Genomic DNA, 19,854 nt, shown 5'->3' on the forward strand with positions numbered 1-19,854 from the left:
TACTAGGCCACGTGATCAATGTCTTCACACATTCGATTTGACATGAGATGACCTTCTCATTTCCCCAAATGACGCTAAAAGTTTCTCGCTGAGCTGTTAATTATGTGTAAGAATAGTAGATTGAGAAACGAAAGGGAGTTCTCTGAGAGCCCGGCATGGCAGATGAAAAGATGAAAGCCCAGATGAACTGAAGAGGCAGCTCTTTAACTCGATAACCCATGCCATCAGTCCCTTACAGACTCATTAGAAGAGGGTTTTGAAGCAGGATGGCTGCCGTTTGGAGTTCTCTCTATGACTAATCCAGGACCTGGAGGGCAGGTCTGGAAGGCTGGGAGGAAGGAGGGACTCACCGAGAGTGAAAAGACTGCCAATGATGTTGTGATCCTGTGTGCCCCCGTACAATCCACCACCCACCGAGATAAAAAACACAGAGCCAGTGGGTTTTTGGGTGTCTGATTTGACATACTCTCCACTAAAGGAGTGTGCTGTTGAAAAAGACACTAGTTGAAAATCCTCACAAGTCCATCTGTGGTTCAGCCAGGTTGAATGCTTTGCTTTGCCTTCAAGCTTCGTCAGGATAGGTGACTTCAATGAGTGTTAAATGGTGACTTAAAAATAGGTTTTTTAAAAAAATGTTTTAATAAATTTCTGAAAAGCTGACATTCGGGTAGGACCATCCCAACAGAATACCCTTTTAGGGGCCTTGAAGCTTAAATGGAGACATGCAATTATTCAAAGCCTTGGGCATATACATTAAAAGAGTTTTCAATCTGGTGGTGATTATACCTATATACTTAGCTAATATTGTTATTATTAGACCGAGGGGCTGGAGGGGGGACATCAGCCACTATCACAGCCTCAAAAGACAACTTGATGAGCGTTCGTCACAGCCCTGTGCTCGCGGGACCACATTTATGCAGGCGGAGCAGAAATGCTCCCTTGCTGGTTTTATGTATGCTACTTGAACAGCATAGAGGAGCTCCATCTCTTGCGCTCTCTATCAGTCTTTTGCCTCTCTTTGGGTGCAGCCAACCCATCATCTCCTTTCTTTGAACACTGGTTTGGACATCGATGGCAACGGTAAAAGCTTCGAAGCATCCATCAGGTGCTAAGAACAGAATGAAACCCAATTTGTTTGTATGTTACACCTAGCTAAAACTAATGCAGTCTTACGCAACAGTCCTGCAATAAATCCTCCCCTCATGAATGTGTTTCTATTATTTAGCCCACCCTCGTTGATATAAATGTGTCGAACAAAATAATAGAAACGCCTCCCTTTATGAAGCAATACATTTTAACAGCACCACAGCAGCCTCCAAAATGGCCATATAGTTGAATTAACACCTTTCTAAATCAGTTTGAATAACAATTATACATAATAGCCTTCGTGCAGGAAGGATTTATTGCAGGACTGTTGTGTTACAGAATTAGTTTTAGCTCTCTCTACCTAATAAACTTGCAACACGGTGTATATTTATAAAAGTTTTTATTAGTATGACTTCCAATACAATTTAAGAAGAGAAAACTATATGTAGCTACATGTATGTTTGAGAATATGCCTCCCAAAAGGTCTTTGCACACTCATTTAAATGCGCACTACCAGTTCTTTTCAAGCCCTCAGCTTTTGGGATTGTGGGCTGAGAGGAAAATCCTGACCTTTGCATGGCTTTCCTGCTATGCTGCTTTGTTAATATGGTGACAGTTGTCTACTCTCTCTCTCTTGCGTGTGGTTCGTGTCTGCATGTTGGAACCCTCACTGGTAATTCTGCAATAAAGAGATTAAGACACAGCTTTTCAGAGGAACTATGGGATACTGCACTGCATCACCAGCTGCCGCTGGATGTATGGGTATTTGTTTGCCAACATGCCAGTGTAGGTTAGAAATCTTAAGTTAATCTCTGTACGTACTCAAAGAGCTCTGATGGAGCTGTACTTCTACTGGGAGTTTGCATCATGTCTGTCTGTGTGTATCTGGTTGAACCTTCGCACCGCAAGTAATATTGTTTTGCCTAGGGAGTGCCTTTAAATAGGCCTCCACCCCTGTGTGAGTTCTCTCATCATCATTTTATCAAAGTCATTATTGAAAAGCAGCAGGGTGGCTTACTGTGCAGGAAAACTATCTGTTAGTTTCAGTTTAACCTACTACACTGGAGCCTCATAAGCCTTGGAAAGTTCAGACCATGTACTTAAGAGAGAGTAGCAATACCTTAATGTAAAAATACTGTGCTGCTGTCGGTATTGGAGAAACTAAGGTGTATTTTCGCTACTCCCAATCCAGAAAAGATAGCTCTCTTTCTCATGATCCTGTCATCTGTGAGATGTGTGAAGGACGGGGCAGCTTTCTCAGCCTGCCTGTAGACACAGAAACAAAAGCCACTGCTCTGATGACAGTGTTCTCAAAAGTGTGGTCAAACTTAAAAGGGTAATTCCACCAATTGTGCACATTAAAGTGTGTTTACAGGTCTTGGGGAGTACTACTGCGTATGTGGAAAAAAAGTAGTATAAAGCCTTTTGTGGCTCCAGAGGAAGCTGCATGTAATCTGATAAAATGCCTCCAGTGATGTCACTCAGTGGCTAAGTTGCATTGTGGGTGATGTAGGCACCAGGTTTTGAAAAGCACTCAACTGGTCTAGCATTGCACCCCTATAACACTGTTGGACTCATGGACAGTTTGAGTGATCAAAATCGATACAACAAAACCAGAGATATCACCTGTTTTATTCCATGCATTCGTCTTCTTTTTCAAAACCTGGCACCTACATTACCCACAATGCAATTTAGCCACTGAGTGACATCACTGGTGGCAAGCAGACCATCGCTTCATTATCGTGCAGTGCATTAAATGCACTGGGCTAGCATTTATTTGTTTCTAGAAGTAAAAATTATCCTTAACAACATGTGTTATTTGCCAAGGAAGAGCTATTTTTTTTAGTGCTTTAAGAAGTTTAATTGATAAAAGTGCATCACAATTTATAAGATTATCACTTGTGTTGTGTGTACAGTAAAGTCTTAAGCTGCGTTCCAGATGGCATACTTTTTACTTTTAGCATGCACTGTACCTGCGGCCAACAAAGCATGTGCCGTTGCAAGCAGTATGCATACAGCCGAAACATTTTATCTACACTGTCATGACACTGCACAAAGTATGCAATTTGGAACGCAGCTTTAATCTGCAAAGGAGATTTCCCTATAAAATGTAGAGGAGTTGAAGTATAAAACAGGCTAAAATGAAAATTAAGTGCCTTAAATTTATATAGCACTTTACTTTTTAACTTCTGATTTGTAGATGACCCTGACTTTTTTTTCCCCTGTGCTGGCAGACAAGTGGGCTGACATTTTTCTCTGTCAGCTATAAAACAAGGAACACTCACGCAGATGCTTCATTGGAGACCCAGTGAATAGGCTGTGGTTAATTTCTGTCTTTCCTCTGTGGATGTAACTGACATATTTTCTGTACACTTGATGAATGCTCCTTTCACTTTAATAAACCCACTTACTTCTGTCATTAGATCACTGTGCCGAACCGAATGGCCCCATTTCATGACTGCGTGTCTGATGTGTATTTATTATGGCGTTTCAAACCAGCATTAATGCACAGAGCAAATAACAACTAAAAGGGCGTCCATGGTATGAATGTCAGCTTGCTAATACCAAGGCCCTGTATAATCATCTCTAATGCACCGCTGTCAAGGGTATCAGTCTTACTCTATGAAACGGTGCTAATCAAAACATTCTCTGAGAGAAATCTTCTGTATGTTGTTTGAGCTAAAACGCCCATATGCTTTTATTCTTCACTCTCTAGTTTCTACAGGCTTATCATTTGTATTTAAAAGAAATTGTGAAAAAAGACATAATGTTAAAAGTTTAGCCTGTTAGAATGTGTTTTAATTGCTTCGTGATTCATCTGATAACTTTGAATATGCCTCATTATCTCATCCAATGCTCAACGTGAACTTCGCCAACACTCTGACTCCTGTGCAGAAAGTGGGAGTTTTTCCTGCTCGCTAATATTTGGAGTTCTGTCTAAATCAGCCCCTGTTGCCTCATTAGTAATCCGCTCACCTCTTCACAAACTTTTGGCCCGGGTGAAAAACTGCCTTCGCTGTCATTGTTACATCTCAGATCCCTGTGTTTATAGGCTGGCGGAAGCTAGTGCTCGTCAGCTCTGACACTGGCATCACACTGCCTGGCGCCGCCGAGTCAAAAGGACTGCAGCTTTTTTCACAGTATTCGCGTGGCACACAGGCCTGTGGGTCAGTCAGAAAGCATATCTTTTCCTCTGTCATTTTATACGACCTCACAGACACATTATACGTGCGCTAACTCACAAACACACATATCCAAAGAAACTTTTTACTTGGCCTCTATTATCAGTTCAGAAAAATGCTGCAAAAAGTCTTCTGAGGGTCTTCTTGTTCAGTCAGAAACTTCATAACGATATCACTGTTCCAACATGGCTCGCTCTTTTATCCACTGACTATATGCACTTTCACCAGATATCCATAATGCAATAGTATTTACACCAATCAACGTTACTTAACAATAATGTTATACATATATATTTATGTGTCACTTCTAATATTAATGGAATCAGGGGCATCCAGCGCAACTCGCTGCCTCTGGAAGCTCCTGAAAACTATAAAAACTTGAAGACCGATTCAGCAACCGCATGGCTTATTTCTCGCCTAAAATGTTTTCAGAGGGACATTTTCATTTAACCATTCTCAGAATATCAGAGAAAGTTTCCAAACCAGCCTGATGGTTGGTTGGTCCGAGCAGACAGCCCACGAGTGGCAATCGTCCCATCAGGTGCAGCTAGACCAGGTTTTCTCATTTGTGTTTGTGTCCTTGCGTGGACCACGTTACCTGGTTTAGGTATCTTATTGTTAGTAAACAGTGAAAATCACTTTAGTAGCCAAGCAACTTCAATATATTGTTTGCTGCAAGCCAACAAACCCCATAATAATCTCAAGTTAATGCCGTTTTTCATCACACTCCACCATTCACCACTCAAGAATTATTAATTGAAGGACATAACGAATTTTCGATTTAAGATATAAGAACCATTTAGTATTTAGTGCAAAGTCTTTATTTTTTGCACCATCATCCACACTAGATTTAAGAGCTCTTTATTGCTAAGTGGTTTAAATGTTGAAGTGAAGTAGGGAAGTGAGACATTTTTTTCCCTCAGTGTAAATGAAAAGGTCTCACAGATGAGAGCAGTCCTTTGACTCACCCCAGTGATATTTTTGAGTCATTAGAGCTTCCCTTAGCTTCCCTCGGGTGTGCTGCTCAGTATAAACTCTTACAGCCTAGTTTATCTTAGACAGCCGTGATAAACTTCAACAAGAGTCAGATGCACTGTGCTAAAGAAGCACCAGAGGAAAGCTGTCACACTGCGAGGAGAATTTGATTGAAAACACGTTGATAGATAAATGGATCTAATATTAGATCAAGTGTCTGAAATAAAGGTAATCTAATTTAATAAACTGGTCTGATAATGAAGGTTTTTGACCTTGTCTTATCTCTGAGCGCAGGCGGATACACCAGCTATTCAGCAATAGTATGCAAATAGTTTGCGATCATTATCGGAGATGCTCTCTGAACTCAATTAGCAAGTATGATCTGCTGATAACTTTTCATTAGCATATATGCTAGGTGTCAGTGGTGCAGATTATCCGACGGAGCTCAAGTCTGTGCGCCACGGCTGCAGGAAGTTGGCTGATTTCTAAAAAAAATAAATAAATAAAAAAAGCAGCGAAGGGTGTGAAAAGCAAATATTCTGTCATCTGTGCTGAAATGTAAATGTTCAGCGCACCCATCAATCAGCAGTAATGGGGTGATTTATCTGACACTGACAGATTGATGGAGCATATTTATCATAATGATGCCGCATGTATACTGTATACATGCAGAATGACTCTAATGTGTAGGAGGTGCTACCTTGCTCTCGCACTGCCTAATTAGCAAATTTAAGAATCTCCAAGTTGTGTTTTTTGTCTCCCTAAGCAGAAAATAGGAAAAAGCCCATGATTGCTGGAGATGATTACAGCTACCTTGATTTCCCTGCTGAACTGTAGATGAAAAAAAAACACCAAAAAAAATGGCGAGCAGGAAGAGTGGCAGGCTGGTTTTAGGAATTACGCATTTCCGGGGTGTCCCCAGCAAAGTTTGATGTCTTCTCTTGAAGGCCCAAAGCAAACACTGACTCCACTGGATAAGAGTTTGATTACATTTATAGTAGCAGCTTAAATTTCCCAGTCGTTAACATTTTCCTTGTAGTTGTAATGAAGTTATAAAGAACTGGTTTGTCACTGTCTCTCCCTCTGCATCTGAGCATCTTATTTTCCCTCTGCAGCATAATGACCAGCCTTCGCAGATGTTGCAGCGGCAGCCGAGCATCTTCCCCCTGGCATTTGGCTTTGTTAATAATGCAAGCTTAAAAGAGCAGCGGGACCGCAGACTGTATAATATGCAGTTAATGTTCTCTATGCAGACAGTTTTGATTCACACTCGTATCGCTGTGTCTGTGCAAAGAATATTCCCTGATATCAATACGGCAATTAATTATAGACTGTAAAGTAATTATATCTTTTTGTGAATGTGGACAAATGAAAATACAGAGTTGAGCTTTTGTTAGTATATCATATTTATTTAAGGGCCACAATTTGAATATTTCATGCTTTAAAGCCCACATTAAAAAAATATATATTCCAAAGTTTAAGAACTTAGCTCTGAATGCCTTTAATCTTGTTTGAAATGGAGTGTCTTAGCCAGAGCCCACTGTGAGGGAGAGTATATGCTATTTTCATCCGCCTCATTAAGTTTTTCACTTTAATTAATGGCAGGATGTGCTCACAGAGGAACTGTCCTGTCTGTTCGTTAAAGCCCATTATACGTCTGAGCTCGGGCAGACTGCCGGCTTCAAATAGGCTTTTAGGTAATAGAGTTTACTGTATTGTGTGAGCTGCGACATGAGAGGAACTCCTTTTAACACTGTTTATAGAAAGCACTGCATGTTACCGTACGGATCAGTCATGTAGGCAGCACAGGAGATTTCCTCTGACCGCATCATCAAGCCATTGTTGTGGAAACTGCGAAGGATTGCCGCTGCTGGAAAGGGAGATCAAGCAGAAACGGTTGATTACAGCTGCATTTTGCCTGTTGAGTTGATATTTAGCCAGAAGCTGTGAGGAGTATTGATCTCCCTCTTTTACTTGCCGTGTGACCCAGCAGTTGGAGCTGTGTGCTACCTTGGTAATGTCTGCATAACTCACAGCTATTGGTGATTAGAAATGAGTAGCCTCTGTCAATGTACTGCAGTTAAATTTAGCTAGAGTTGAACCCAAACCACAGCCTCAGCCTGTGATTAGTGGTGATTCATTACAATGTCTGAGAGTTTGCCACAACTGCAGAAATCTACATTCTGATTATACAGTTAGACACATCATATAGATAAGGCCCATCCTTTTTATTTTACATTGATTTTTGACTGTAAAATACCTGGACGTTTTGATGGAGGAGGCTGCTTTACATTTATCTGTCCAAATGTACCTGAAGTTGTTGTTTCTTGCTAAAAGAACACTCATCAATACATTTCTTTCAATGTTAAATAAAATATTTTAACCCGAGAGTGTTTGTACTGCAAACTAACCTATTTTCACTTTTGTTTTGTTGATCGTCGAAATAAGATTTATCTCTTTAATTTATTTATGTATTTAGTTTTTATACCTGCTGCAGCGTTTGCTGGCAATATTTTCGGTTTGTGAGTCTGTGTATGTGGGTTATCACGGCAAAATGTGGTCCCGAAGACACCTTATTGCAACAAGAAACTAACTAAGAATAGATTTTGATTTTTTTGACAGGTGCTTACGACTGTCAGTTTGAAAATGGGTGCTGGAGCTAGGGAGGTAGGAAGTGGAAAAGGGGCCACTGGTCCCCCACTTTACAGCCCTGACCCACATTCTAAGTCGCAGATCATCATAACCCAGTTTCAATCATTCCTGTCAACTCTGAACAGCTGATATTTTTTTCAGCTTGTCTGTTTGTGGACAGATTATTCACCGTGAAAGCATCACAACCGTGTGAGATGCAGTCACGAAACTTTACAGGTGTGTAATTGATCAAAGTGATTGTTAATCAAGTCAATGAAAAAGAAGGAAAAATTTGAAGATGGGTGTGGTCCGAGAAAGGGCCGGAAGTAGGGTCATGTCCCCCGCTAACACTGACCACGGATGTGAATGCTATTCTGAGTATTCCTCAGCCATTTTTTTCTTTCAATTATCTCCTGTTTTTTTAGATATCCAAGATAAACAATAATTTCCCCTTTTTTATTTTTTTCAGAATCAAAAACTGTAAATAATGAGCCCTGCATATTGAGCAGTAATATTTCTCAGCCCACAGGTGCAGTGGATGCAAACACATTTTAGCATTAGTCCAGTGTTCAGCGTATCAGCTATATTGACATGTTCACAGCTGCAGAAAATTGAGTGAGGTGTGCAGAGGGGGAGCCTGTGTTCGTGCAGACAGGATGGTGGTAATAGGCTGTCTGAGTGCTTAGGAGATGGGAGGGGGGAGGAGGGGAGGTGTATCCCACTCTGAGGCCATAGAGCCAGAGAAATGGACTTCTAATGGCTTATCCAAAGGTGTTAAATGACAGTTAACCTTTCCAGCTAATGATTAAGGTGACTCTTGATATGTATCACACACTGGCCCCAGATAGCATTTAGTCAGCAATGGAGATAAATGTGGGAGGTGAATATTGTATAGCGTTAAAATACCCTAGATCCCACATCATCGCCGTCTCAGCGGTGATGGTTATTCCTGTTCAAGGTCAGTTAGACAGGGCGGTGAGGGAAACCCCAACCCCTCTCTGTGAGTCAATGAAATTTTAGACCTTTCAGTAAGCGTAGGGTGACAGAGACCCTCATGGCCAAGCAGCTGAAACATAAAGCAAGAGACCCGATGATGATGTGTGAGGATTCCCACAGCGGGAGCCGGTTCAACTAAGGGTTAAGCTAATGCCGTGACAGAGGCACAAGGCTCTCTCAGAGCTGCCTGTGCAGCAGATGTCTGCTCACCTGCCAGTGTCGGTTACACGAGCGTTACATCTTCATCCCGCTTTATGGCCTGCTCATGAAAACCTGATGCAATCCACTTAAGTGGCATAACAATTGTCCTTGTTTCACCTTGCCATTATTTTTGTCCACATTTTTTTATCTGATGCACCTTCATATGCAGCCCAGAGCAATCATTTGTTGCGGTTTGTTTATTGATTTGTAGTTGTGTGGAAAATACTCAGCAACTGAAGCTAAGACTGATAAAAACACTAGAACCCGGGGCGTACTAGATAATGTAAGCCAGGTTACTGGATATGCTGTGCTAGACATTTTTTTCCCCCACCACTCTTGATAAGGGCTTTTTTTCTCTCGGTGGGTAATTCTTAGAGATTAGTACACACATTGTTGTATTGCCGGTTCCGCCAGGGAATGGAGTTAAATAGCGGATGGGCCTCTGACTCTGTAAGTAGCAATCATAATTCCCCTCTAAAAGCTTCATGCCACTTAAGTTATTAACATTTAATTTTGCAACATCAGAGTGGATTAACCCATCAGACAGTGTTCTCATTAAGGTCTACTCATCGCATCTTTTTTCGGGAGTGCCTGCAGCCCTTCTGTACCTCAGTCTGTCTCCGAAAGATTCAACCCATGTTTCACCTCTGCCGGCAGCACTTATTTCTTCACAAGGTCAAAGATTTATTCGTCGTGAAAGTACAAACCACTAATGTTTCTCTTTTTGTCTGGCTACGGCTTTGCTTGTTACAGTTCAGTTTTCAGATTGACAAGTTTAGATTCAGCGATTCTGATGTCTGAATTTAAATCTCGGTCCAGTTGAGGAAGTGCCGTTTTATTTATCGACTTTAAACATCAGAAACCAGAGTTCTCCCCAGCTATACCCTAGAAAAACATTTCTGTTCATGAATTTTTGGCCTGTTTAAACTCAGCATAGCTTACTGTTGCCCCCAGCAACTGGAAGCATGAAAAGATCCTTAACAAACAAGATGTAACCCTCGAAATGTCAAAGAAATCCACTTTCATTCATTCCTAGCTCAAATTACTCTGTAGCAAGTATTTACCAGCTCTAGTTCCAGTCGGCATGGATGAAAACATGACAATCCAGGTGGACACGCTAATTTTTGCCCCTTTTCCAGCACGATGCTGTGACGTGCATTGAAGTTCCCGAACTTGATGCGTAAATACTTTTCCATCTTTCTATGTTCAAGCAGCTCTCAAACATTGTCCAGTTGACGATAAAAAAGAGAAGAGAAGATGCCTGGTTGCTCTATTTAACACAATGTAGGCAAAAATTGTGTCGAGTGCTCTTCGAAAATGGGAGAAAAGGGTGATTAGAAAAGCAATCAAAGCACTTCAAAAAAGAAAATACAAAAAAAAACAAGAAGGAAATATTCAAAAGCTTTTATTGTGGTGGCTAAATCATTAAAAAGGCAATCATTTAAAACGTGTTTTGACTGTGAGGCATTGAGGTGATGAAATGAACATTGATTTTTTTTACAATATCACTTTTTTAATATCACTTTTTCAATATTGTCAGAAAAATCGACTTTAAAAGTTCACTGATTTTTATAACCGTAACAAACATATTGTGTGCATTTGAGTACATGATGGGACCATGAATATGGAAGTGATTGGTTATTGCGTGGAGCGTTTGTATCTTGTCATGTCTGGGTTTTTGGGGGTTTTTTTCTGCCTGGGAGCTGCAGATGAAAATTTTTAAAGCTTCTCCTCTCCTACACTAAGATTAATGTTCTTTTGAATGGGTCCCTGACAAATAAATTTAATGAGATATAACAAGTTACCAGCATGTTGGTTTGATCCATTACGTACTGTAACTGCTTAGTTCACACATTTGTGAAGTTTCCTCTGCTGTGTTACATGACATTTCGTTGTGGGTTGTGCACTCTGCTGATTGCCAGGGGTGTGAATATGAATATATAGTGGTACTCGATTTAACAAGGAAAGTGGTTTCAATGGGGAATTCGTCTGAAGGTGACCTTTAAGCACATATAATCCGAATCTATAGATTGTAAATAGTTTTATTTCATCAATAAGAGGACAAGATCTAAACACTGTCTTTTGTCCTTCCAGGGTGTTCCTCCGGGCCATTAATCAGTATGCAGCAGTGTTGAACAAGAAATTTCTGGATCAAACAAACTTTGAGCTACAGGTAAGGGCTGAAAGCTTTTTCTCTTCTTTTTTTTTTTCCTCTAAAAAACCTTGATACCAGCTCCCCCCTCCCTTCCAGAGAAATTGTTCTGTTAGTCAAGGTAACACTGGATTATGATTTTAAGTGCTATTAACGGCGGTTTGGGAAAAGATTTGAATGCCATTTTTGAAGTCATCACTTCACTGCAGTTCCTCTCTGACGCTTTTTTTTAATGTGCAGCATTGTTGGGGATTCTGAATAGGAAAAAAAGAAGGCTTGTAGACATAAAAATTATGGAGGGAACATCAATTACTATCTAATGGCCGGCAATTTGATGTGCATTTCAGAATATCTTTGCCCCCTCCCCTAGAATAGAGCAACTCTTTCTTTCTAAATGTCTGGCATATGGAAGAATGTTAATGTTGTCAACAGATGAACTGCTTTGGGCTTTTAAAGCTTTTATGGACTGATTATTTTAACAGCGTCTCAGTGTCACTTACAGCACCCAGAGCTCTCTTTATGGTGCCTAAATAAAGTGTCTGGTTTTCTTTATTTTAGACTACAGATCAGTAGCGTACGGATAATTTAAACCTCTGTGGTAGGTTGTTCTCATTAGAAAATGTGAGCACCACCCGGGATTTTAACATTGATTTTCAGTCGAAAAACTGGGTGATATTTGGTCTAAGAAGTCTTTTTGCCTTCTTTTAACCAGCTAATCAGTGTGTTTTTAATCATCTTGATAATTTGTTCATTTGTGGGTTGAAAGATGTAATTTGAGCGTGTTTTATACAAATATGTGTAAATAAGACATTGCACTTACTGCATGGGCTAAGAGCTTCACAGCTTTTACTTCTCCGAATTGGGATGTGTAGGGCAAAGTGCACAGGAGGAAGAAATTAATACAAGCTTCGCGCTGGAGAAATGTATTCCTCAGTTGTGGCTCAGTCAGAATGTTGGCAGCTTGATCCCTGACCCCGCGATTAAATTTGATATTGCAGCAATTGCTTTCAAGAAATCTCTCATCCTCTACAATGTGCAGAGCCTGTCGTCACTTTGGAGGCTGACTGAGAAACCACATCCAAATATTTTAGTTGAATCCTGGTGAAATGTGGTTTAAATGTAAAAATGTAACCATCTTCAGATAGTCTTTTGAACCAATTCTGGACGCCTTCCGCCAAAGACATTTTTTAAACATCTTTCCTGCTGAAAAATGCTTTTTAGGGACTAGAAATGCCAAAATATGTGACAAGTGCTCATTGTGATTGCCCAGAGCCCAAACATTGCTTCTTTTGTCCAACCAACAGTCTAAAACCCAAAGGACAAAGAAAAGCAGAAAGTGTTATATTTCAGAAGCTGGATCCAGCAAATATTTGACGCTTTGCTTAAAAAAATACAAGAAATACAGTTTGCAGTTAATTTTCTCTCAACTGACATTGAATCTCTGAAGGGCCAAATGCACTGAGAACCTCTGACGTTCACGTTTTGAATCCCACCAATGTTTTAAATGGCTAAACGGAATATGAGTACTACATATAAATAGCGACTTTTCTCGAAAATACTGCTGATTCTGGGTGTTGGCATTTCAAATCTGATGCCTGTAGTGCAGCTAAGAGCATGAAATGACGCACTTCAGTTGAGGCGCGTCAGTAAACGTGTTCAGTGCATGAGGCCTTAATGCTTTGGGACTTATTTCTTATGCATACATGGACTGTTTGCAAAGCACTGAAAAATGGTGGCTGCAGTCACACCTCTTTCAGCTGATGCTGTCATTGTCTGTCTGATTGAGAGAGCGCTCTGGAGGCCAGTGACCTAAATCACCAACCGCTCCCTCCACTCGGACAGTTTCCCGAAACACAAGTACACCCATCTCATCCAAAACCCTTTGATTTAATGAAACCAGAAGGCTTTCGAGCCCACACTGTGTGCTGTGCTACTGAATGATGCTGTTGTAAAGCTGTTTCTCTGGCTGTGAGTTAAATGTCCTTTTTATTCTTTTTACACCACACTCACTCTGCCTGTCTTTCTGTCCTTATGCGGGTCAGCTGTGGAACAACTACTTCCACCTGGCTGTAGCCTTCCTCACCCAGGAGTCATTGCAGCTGGAGAACTTCTCAAGCGACAAAAGAGCCAAGATCTTCCACAAGTGAGTACAGGCACACTCTCAATCCTCAGGAAGTCCTCATTGCACACCAACACAGCCCAGGCTCTCTCCCCAGAATGAGCAGGCTTTACATAATTCATCACACGGAGGCTCACAGGGATACCCAGCACCCCATGGCTCCAGTAGAGGCTGCACTAGTTGTTCTCTCTTCTGAACAAAGCAGAACAGCCTCATTGGAACTTCAGGGGTTATTGAGAGCACATCTTGTAGTTAAATCCCAGGTATCAGGCAAAGTTGTGTATCCCCTCTTGAAATAAAGATACAGGCCTTTGTTTTCCTCTCTAAGCATCTTTCTGCAAGATAATTCCCTCAGAAATGTTGATATCATCTTGCACAGAGATTTCCTCAATGGCTGAAGTTTTAAATCCACAGAGTTTAGACATTTATTGCTGCAGTAAGACCAGATCAGTGAGTGGTTTCATTTCCCGATCATCCACAGCCTGTATCTACAACAAACCATTCATCTACATTAGTATTTCTCATAGAGTCTGATAATGCAGCCAAAAAGTGTAAATGCTTTCTGGGCAGACGTGGAGCGTATTGGCTCTCATCTTCATTTGGAGTAGCTATTGTCACCAAAGCATACATCACGCTGGCTCGTTGCTTGACAGCGAGGCTCCTCATTTGGTCAGTGCTTTATTATCGGCCCTGAAAAACTCCCACACAAACAGCCAAACACAGTAAACAAGACGTTCCCAGCCACCCCCACCCTTTGAGCCTTTCTCGACTTTTTAGCCCGGAAAGCAGCAGCTTTTTGATCCACATACACGAGCGCTGCCATTCCTGGAGTGAGCTCAGAAAAAGGCAGATCTCTGCCTCGCTGTTTCCGTGCTGTTTATATGACACTCCCAAATATGTCATTCAAATACAACCAGGTATCTTCCAGGGGATATTACACAGGGTTTGTCAATTCCTCTTTCGCCCACTCTCTCAACCTCAACCCGCCCACTCTCTTTCTCTGTGTCTGCCGCCCTCCACCTACCACTCACCTTCTCTCTTTTACCTCTCCCTCTCCGCGTCCCATTTCCCTGTGTGCTGGCGCATGAACTGTCAGTGTTGCCTGCAATACCAATTACAGCGCCTTGCTCAGGAGCAGAGAACAGAGAGGTGAAATCACAGAGGTGTGGAGCACGAATCTTTAGCGCTCTGCATCAGCTTCTCTCCTGCGTCGCACATGTCACCCTGTGCTGTTTGGGTTCAAGTTCTGGTCCATTATTGGTGTCTGTCGGATCCTCCTTTCCTTCTCGCACCTGGACGTATTTACAGACATGTAATGCACTGGCCTCAACAAGAGGATGAATGCATTTTCGTGTGTCAACATGTTGTTGTGTTTCCTGATCTCAGCAACAACTTTGATGACATAATAATCAGAAATCATTTGGTTAGTGGAGCCTTTTGTTACATGAGATCTGTTTGGCTCCCTCACAAGTTTTCTTTTTGAGGTCTAACATGAGAGTGTGATGACAATACACTGGCAAATATTCCACTTAAAAAAATAACAATTAATGAATACAAGGTGTTTTTTTGCTTGTAATAAAGTAATAAAATCTGCCAATAGAACAAGTGAAAATTCTCGTTAAAGGAGAATTCTGGTGTTTTTAAACCTGGGCCCTATATTTACATGTTTTGGTGTGTAAAAGACTCATACCTGCCAAAGGTTTTAGTCAGTCGCCTCAGCTGCAGTGGCTGCAACATAATCCTTTTTGGGCAACTCTAACTGTCGAAGAAACTTCTGCTAAAAGTGCTTTTTTTTTGGCACTGACAGGCTGAGGTGACAACATTACAGAAATAATTCCCACAGAGATAGACCTTTTCATTAAATAATAAGGTCCCTTATGAAATCAGAAACTTTATTTCTTTATTCCTTTCAAGATAAAATAGATCTTGAACCTGGCTAAACTGATTTTTAGCTATGTTTTACTGGTATTAAGAAGTGTTGTGCGTCATCATAAGTCTGCAATGCTCAAAAGTAGCTATTAAATTTTTCCTTTTCTTTTTTTTCTCGAAGATTATATTTTTGGCCTTCATGGTTAGTGTAGCCGAGGACAGACAGGAAAGGAGGGAGAGACAAAGGAGATGGCGTGCAGCAAAGGGCCCCTAGTTGTCATCAAACCTGGGCCTCTGTGGTGAGGACACAGCCAAAGGCACATTAGTTGTTTAAAAAGAGAGTTTTCTTGTGTTTTTTTTTTCTGCAGTGTTTCTCACAGATTGACCATGTAACCGTGTCGGGTGGTTGCGAGCCACCAACCCAAAGCATTGGCATTTGACAACCTGAGAATGAGACTCAAGAATGAATAATCTATTTCAAGAATGGATATTGAAGTCTTACTTAAATTGTCCACCACAAACTACAAATGTTGCTTTTGCTCTGTATGTGTCTGCTCTGTTGACTTTATGAAGTCAACCAATGAATTGATTAATGCATTTACAGGAGGGAAGTAATACTAGAGAACGTCTCACCCTCTGCAAAGCATGCGCAGTTGTCAGTGGCCAGGAGGCGTAAAAGATTTTCCACTAATTTATTGCTTGCCGATGGCATTGACCTCTTGAAGGGATGAAAAAAATAAAACCATAAAATGGTTCACCAAATATAACTAGGCGGCCAAGTCTATGCATCCCTATGCAAAGAACATCTGAGAAGCACTGCTACCCTTACATTTTTTTAATTTAAACAACTTTGTTGTGCACAACATTATCATAACTGACAAAAATAAGAGTTTTGATGAACCACAACTTTCCATAAACCCCTCATGGAGAATGGAGAATGGCCACACACCACGGAAATGCAGCCCCACACACAGCAGGATAAATGAGCATGCTGCGATGTCATTGTCATGATGTGTGCATATGAGTGATGAGAAGAGGGAGTGTCATATTGTCAAATATAGTGAACATCTCACACTTCCCTTTGCTTCAGGCTTTGATCACATCTCATCTGTTCTTACAGGCCACCGCTCATCAATCACTTTTTTTTCCCTCCCTTGCTGTATCTGTCACTCTCTCTTTATTTTGTCCTCCAGTTGTTCTTACTTCCAATCTCATGCTCCGAATCAACTTCTTCCTTGGTTTTCATCCCCTGACCCAGTTGCATTACACAGCACAAGCTCCTGAGAGCCCCGGATCCACTGGCTACTCGCCGCCTTCCCTCCATAGACGTGTTATTCTTAGTTAACCTCTCCGAGAGCTTTCCGCCCCGCAGCTGACAGGTATGCGTTGTAGGTCCTGACAGCCGACAGTCATAGCTGCCTGTCCGGCTGCCTGCAGGAGTGTGACAGAACAACATCCTGCATCTGGCTCAGCCCAGATGGGGACATGATGTCTCCTGTGCAGTCATCTGCATGTCCATGTGTGGAGACACAAACCCCACGTGCTTCCGCTGGCACGCACTCATGCTGTTAGCACAATCATACACACAGTCATGCACAGGAATAAATTATAAAACACTCACACCTTAAAGTGTGGATGAGAGGGAAAAACAGTTGACGATGTAATGCATAATACATTACAAATTCTTTACAGTAATTTACAGAGGCAGGCATCTATTTATATTTTATCATCTTGCCAATACTCTGCCTAAAGATCAATCCTTGGGTGTTGCAATACTTCTCCCTTTGACGCCTAAATATGGTAAAAGGTTTTGACCTGGCCAAGCTGCAAAGAGGTGACGCAGCTTCTTTGTCAGGGATTCTTTAAATGCTCCTCTCCTCTCTGTCAAAATGTATTAGTGTGTCTTTCTACGATATTGGCAAAACCATCAATTGGGTTTCAGAGTCCCGTCAGCGCTCCAGGGTGCTCTGAAATGTCAAGGTGCGGTAAAGGGCCTCTGAATAGATAATAATTAGAGGTCAGGAGAGGTGTCACGCCCAGACCTCAAACTCTCAGCATTTTATTTGAGGAGTCATGCCATCAGTGTGTGAGGAAGAGGAGACAGAGGTGCCACTGTGGCTCCGTCAGTCACTCAGTGTGAAAGCCCCCCTGATGTCGGACAGGCCTCATTCTTGGCACGGACGGACAATGCAGTCGTCTGCAGCGCCACCAGCTGGAGGAAGGAGGAAGTTATTAATGACCCTGACACTCCGTCTAACTTTAAATCGATTGATTGATTGAAGATTTGATTTATAAACCAATACTCGCTCTACTTTTCCTCACTCAGTTTCTCCCGCGTCCTTTTAAAGTTTGTGAAATGGCTTTGCTTCTTTGGGTTTACTTTGGCAAACAGACAAGTCTGTTATTGCTGCATCATTAGCTGTGGTTACATGGACGACGTTTCTTCAACTGGACTGAATTCATTTTGATTAAAGATTCAAACCTAACTGTTTACATGGAGGCTAAATCGAATCTGCCTGAACAGAAAACGAAGAATAAGAACGATTTTTTTTTGTTTGTTTTTTCAAACTTTATTGATAAAATTCAATTCAGTACTTATTGCACCCACCTTTTATTTCTTTTTAAGATGGAGCCACAATGTGTGTCGTGAACAATATTTGGGTTTCTGGTTTGGTGGATTCCGGCTTCTTTCATCCTTTCAAACACTTGTTTGAACAATTCCTTGTTTCAAGCCTTTCGACCATCAAGGCGCTCAACAATCCTAAAATCTTTGAAGATCTATTACAAATAGTTCTATCGGCTACAGACCAGTTTGATGTTGCTACCGCCGTATTTCTGGCGCTCACAGAAGCAGCGTCACATGATGTTACCCTCACGTGAGTCTAACATGCGCTGAGAGAATATATTTAATCCAACCAAATAGAAATGAACAGATTGAACATTTACATGGTTTGACTAGACATTACTATTTTACCTTTCAAGTGCATTATCGAGGTTTACACCACCCGTCCTCATGTGAATCGAGGTGGATATACGTGAGGTATTTTTATACTGACTGGGCTGTGATTCTGATTATTAGTGGCATATTATGCAATGCAATTAGACGTACGCCTTTGATTTACCATGCCTTGGAATTGATGTAACGCTTAACTAAATGGGGTTTTTTTTTTATTTGTGAAGTCAGCAGTACACCTTTACAGTTAAACACACACACACACCCACACACTCAAACACACCTGCTCAACCTGCTCTAGAGGCATTTCATATTTAATCTAAGACCACTTAGCTAGCATTCAACCAAATAAAAACAACATTTTTTCTGAATTACCCATCAGTTAATGGTGTTCTACAACTTCATGCCGGCCCTGTTGGACATTTTAATCTCAAATAAATGCTTAAATTTTTTGGGGGTGCTTTAACTTGTCATTATGAGGTAAATGTTGATTGCAAAATGCAATGGTTTGGCTCCCTGTAAACCTCACTTTCACTGTGCAATTTTGTCTGCCAGTAGGCACAAAGTTTCCCGGGAAAATGAAGGCAGGCTGACAATCCAGTCAGCCTGGCATCCTATTACCATTTCTATCTGCTTTCAAATCTCTATTATAGACTAAATGACTGACTAAACTCACATTTTGTCCTGTGTTTTGGGATGTTTTTAATCTGAGGAAGATGGAAAAAACTATCCAGTTGTCTTTGCAAAAGTGGCGCCAACAATTACACCACTTGAAAAACACTAGGAGTGGGGTGGGGTTGAGTTGTCTGTTTCTACTTTAAACATATGATAGAGCAGTGGGACACATGGCAGTTAGTATAGATTTATCTTTCAGCCTTGTGAGCAACTTCTTATTCTGTTTTAGCCGATTGGTTCAGCCACACATCCTCATGGCTTAGTTAAGGGCAGAGACAGTGAGAATTTGGCACTGCTTCAAAACAGAACCACAATCTTGCAGTTCAGTGCAGTTATTCCCCACAGCGAGCCAGCAGTGAAAGCACATCTGACTGCTTCTCAGCATGCAATGGTGCGGTTAAAGCAAGCTATATCAGGCCAGTGGAGAAAACCAGTCAGAAGTAGCTCTCTGTGGACTGTTATCTTCATTGTGTCCTCTATATTCTTGGTCTTAAAAACAATTTCAGGCTTCAACTTACTCTCTTTTCTCATGACATGTCCAATCGTTTTTAAAAGAACTAAATTCATCACTTTCGTTACATACGATCGGTTTCACAGAAGCGGTCTCACTTTCTGCCTCTCTGCCCATAATTTCCACTCATGTTAGTCCCTCCATCATTCACTGTCTGTCTTTCCCTCTCCACCACCGTTTGTCCTTTCTGTGACCTGGGCCTGTGTGGCAGGCAGGCAGATAGGCTCCAAGCTGCCGTGGAGATTGGTTCATGACCTCGACATGGTAGAGCTGATCAGCTTATAAAGCCCTCATTCGGAGAAACTGGACAAAAAGTCAAGACGGGAGTGATCCCTCCAGCGTCTTTTGCAAATCTTTGTTTTATACAAGAGCCCTCAACACACCAAGCCAGGCTCAAAGAATCAAAGAGGCAAAGTGTTGGTCTGATCAAACACTTCGCCTCATGTCTTCTGTCTTCTGTGTGTTCAAATGCAAAGACAGAGCGGAAGACAGACCATAGCTGAA

The 19,854-nt window shown here is 41.4% G+C and overlaps 1 protein-coding gene across 1 annotated transcript in view; it reads left to right on the forward strand.

The window, feature by feature from the left end:
* Positions 1-19,854, forward strand: part of dock1 (dedicator of cytokinesis 1) — a 204,220-nt gene that overhangs the window by 139,436 nt on the left and 44,930 nt on the right. Inside the window, exons 30-31 of the mRNA XM_073489321.1 lie at positions 11,166-11,244; positions 13,266-13,366. Of these exons, the coding sequence (XP_073345422.1) occupies positions 11,166-11,244; positions 13,266-13,366 (180 nt within the window). The remainder of the gene's footprint in view (positions 1-11,165; positions 11,245-13,265; positions 13,367-19,854) is intronic.

Source organism: Pagrus major, chromosome 20, assembly GCF_040436345.1.
Source record: "Pagrus major chromosome 20, Pma_NU_1.0".
Taxonomy (NCBI): Eukaryota; Metazoa; Chordata; class Actinopteri; order Spariformes; family Sparidae; genus Pagrus; species Pagrus major.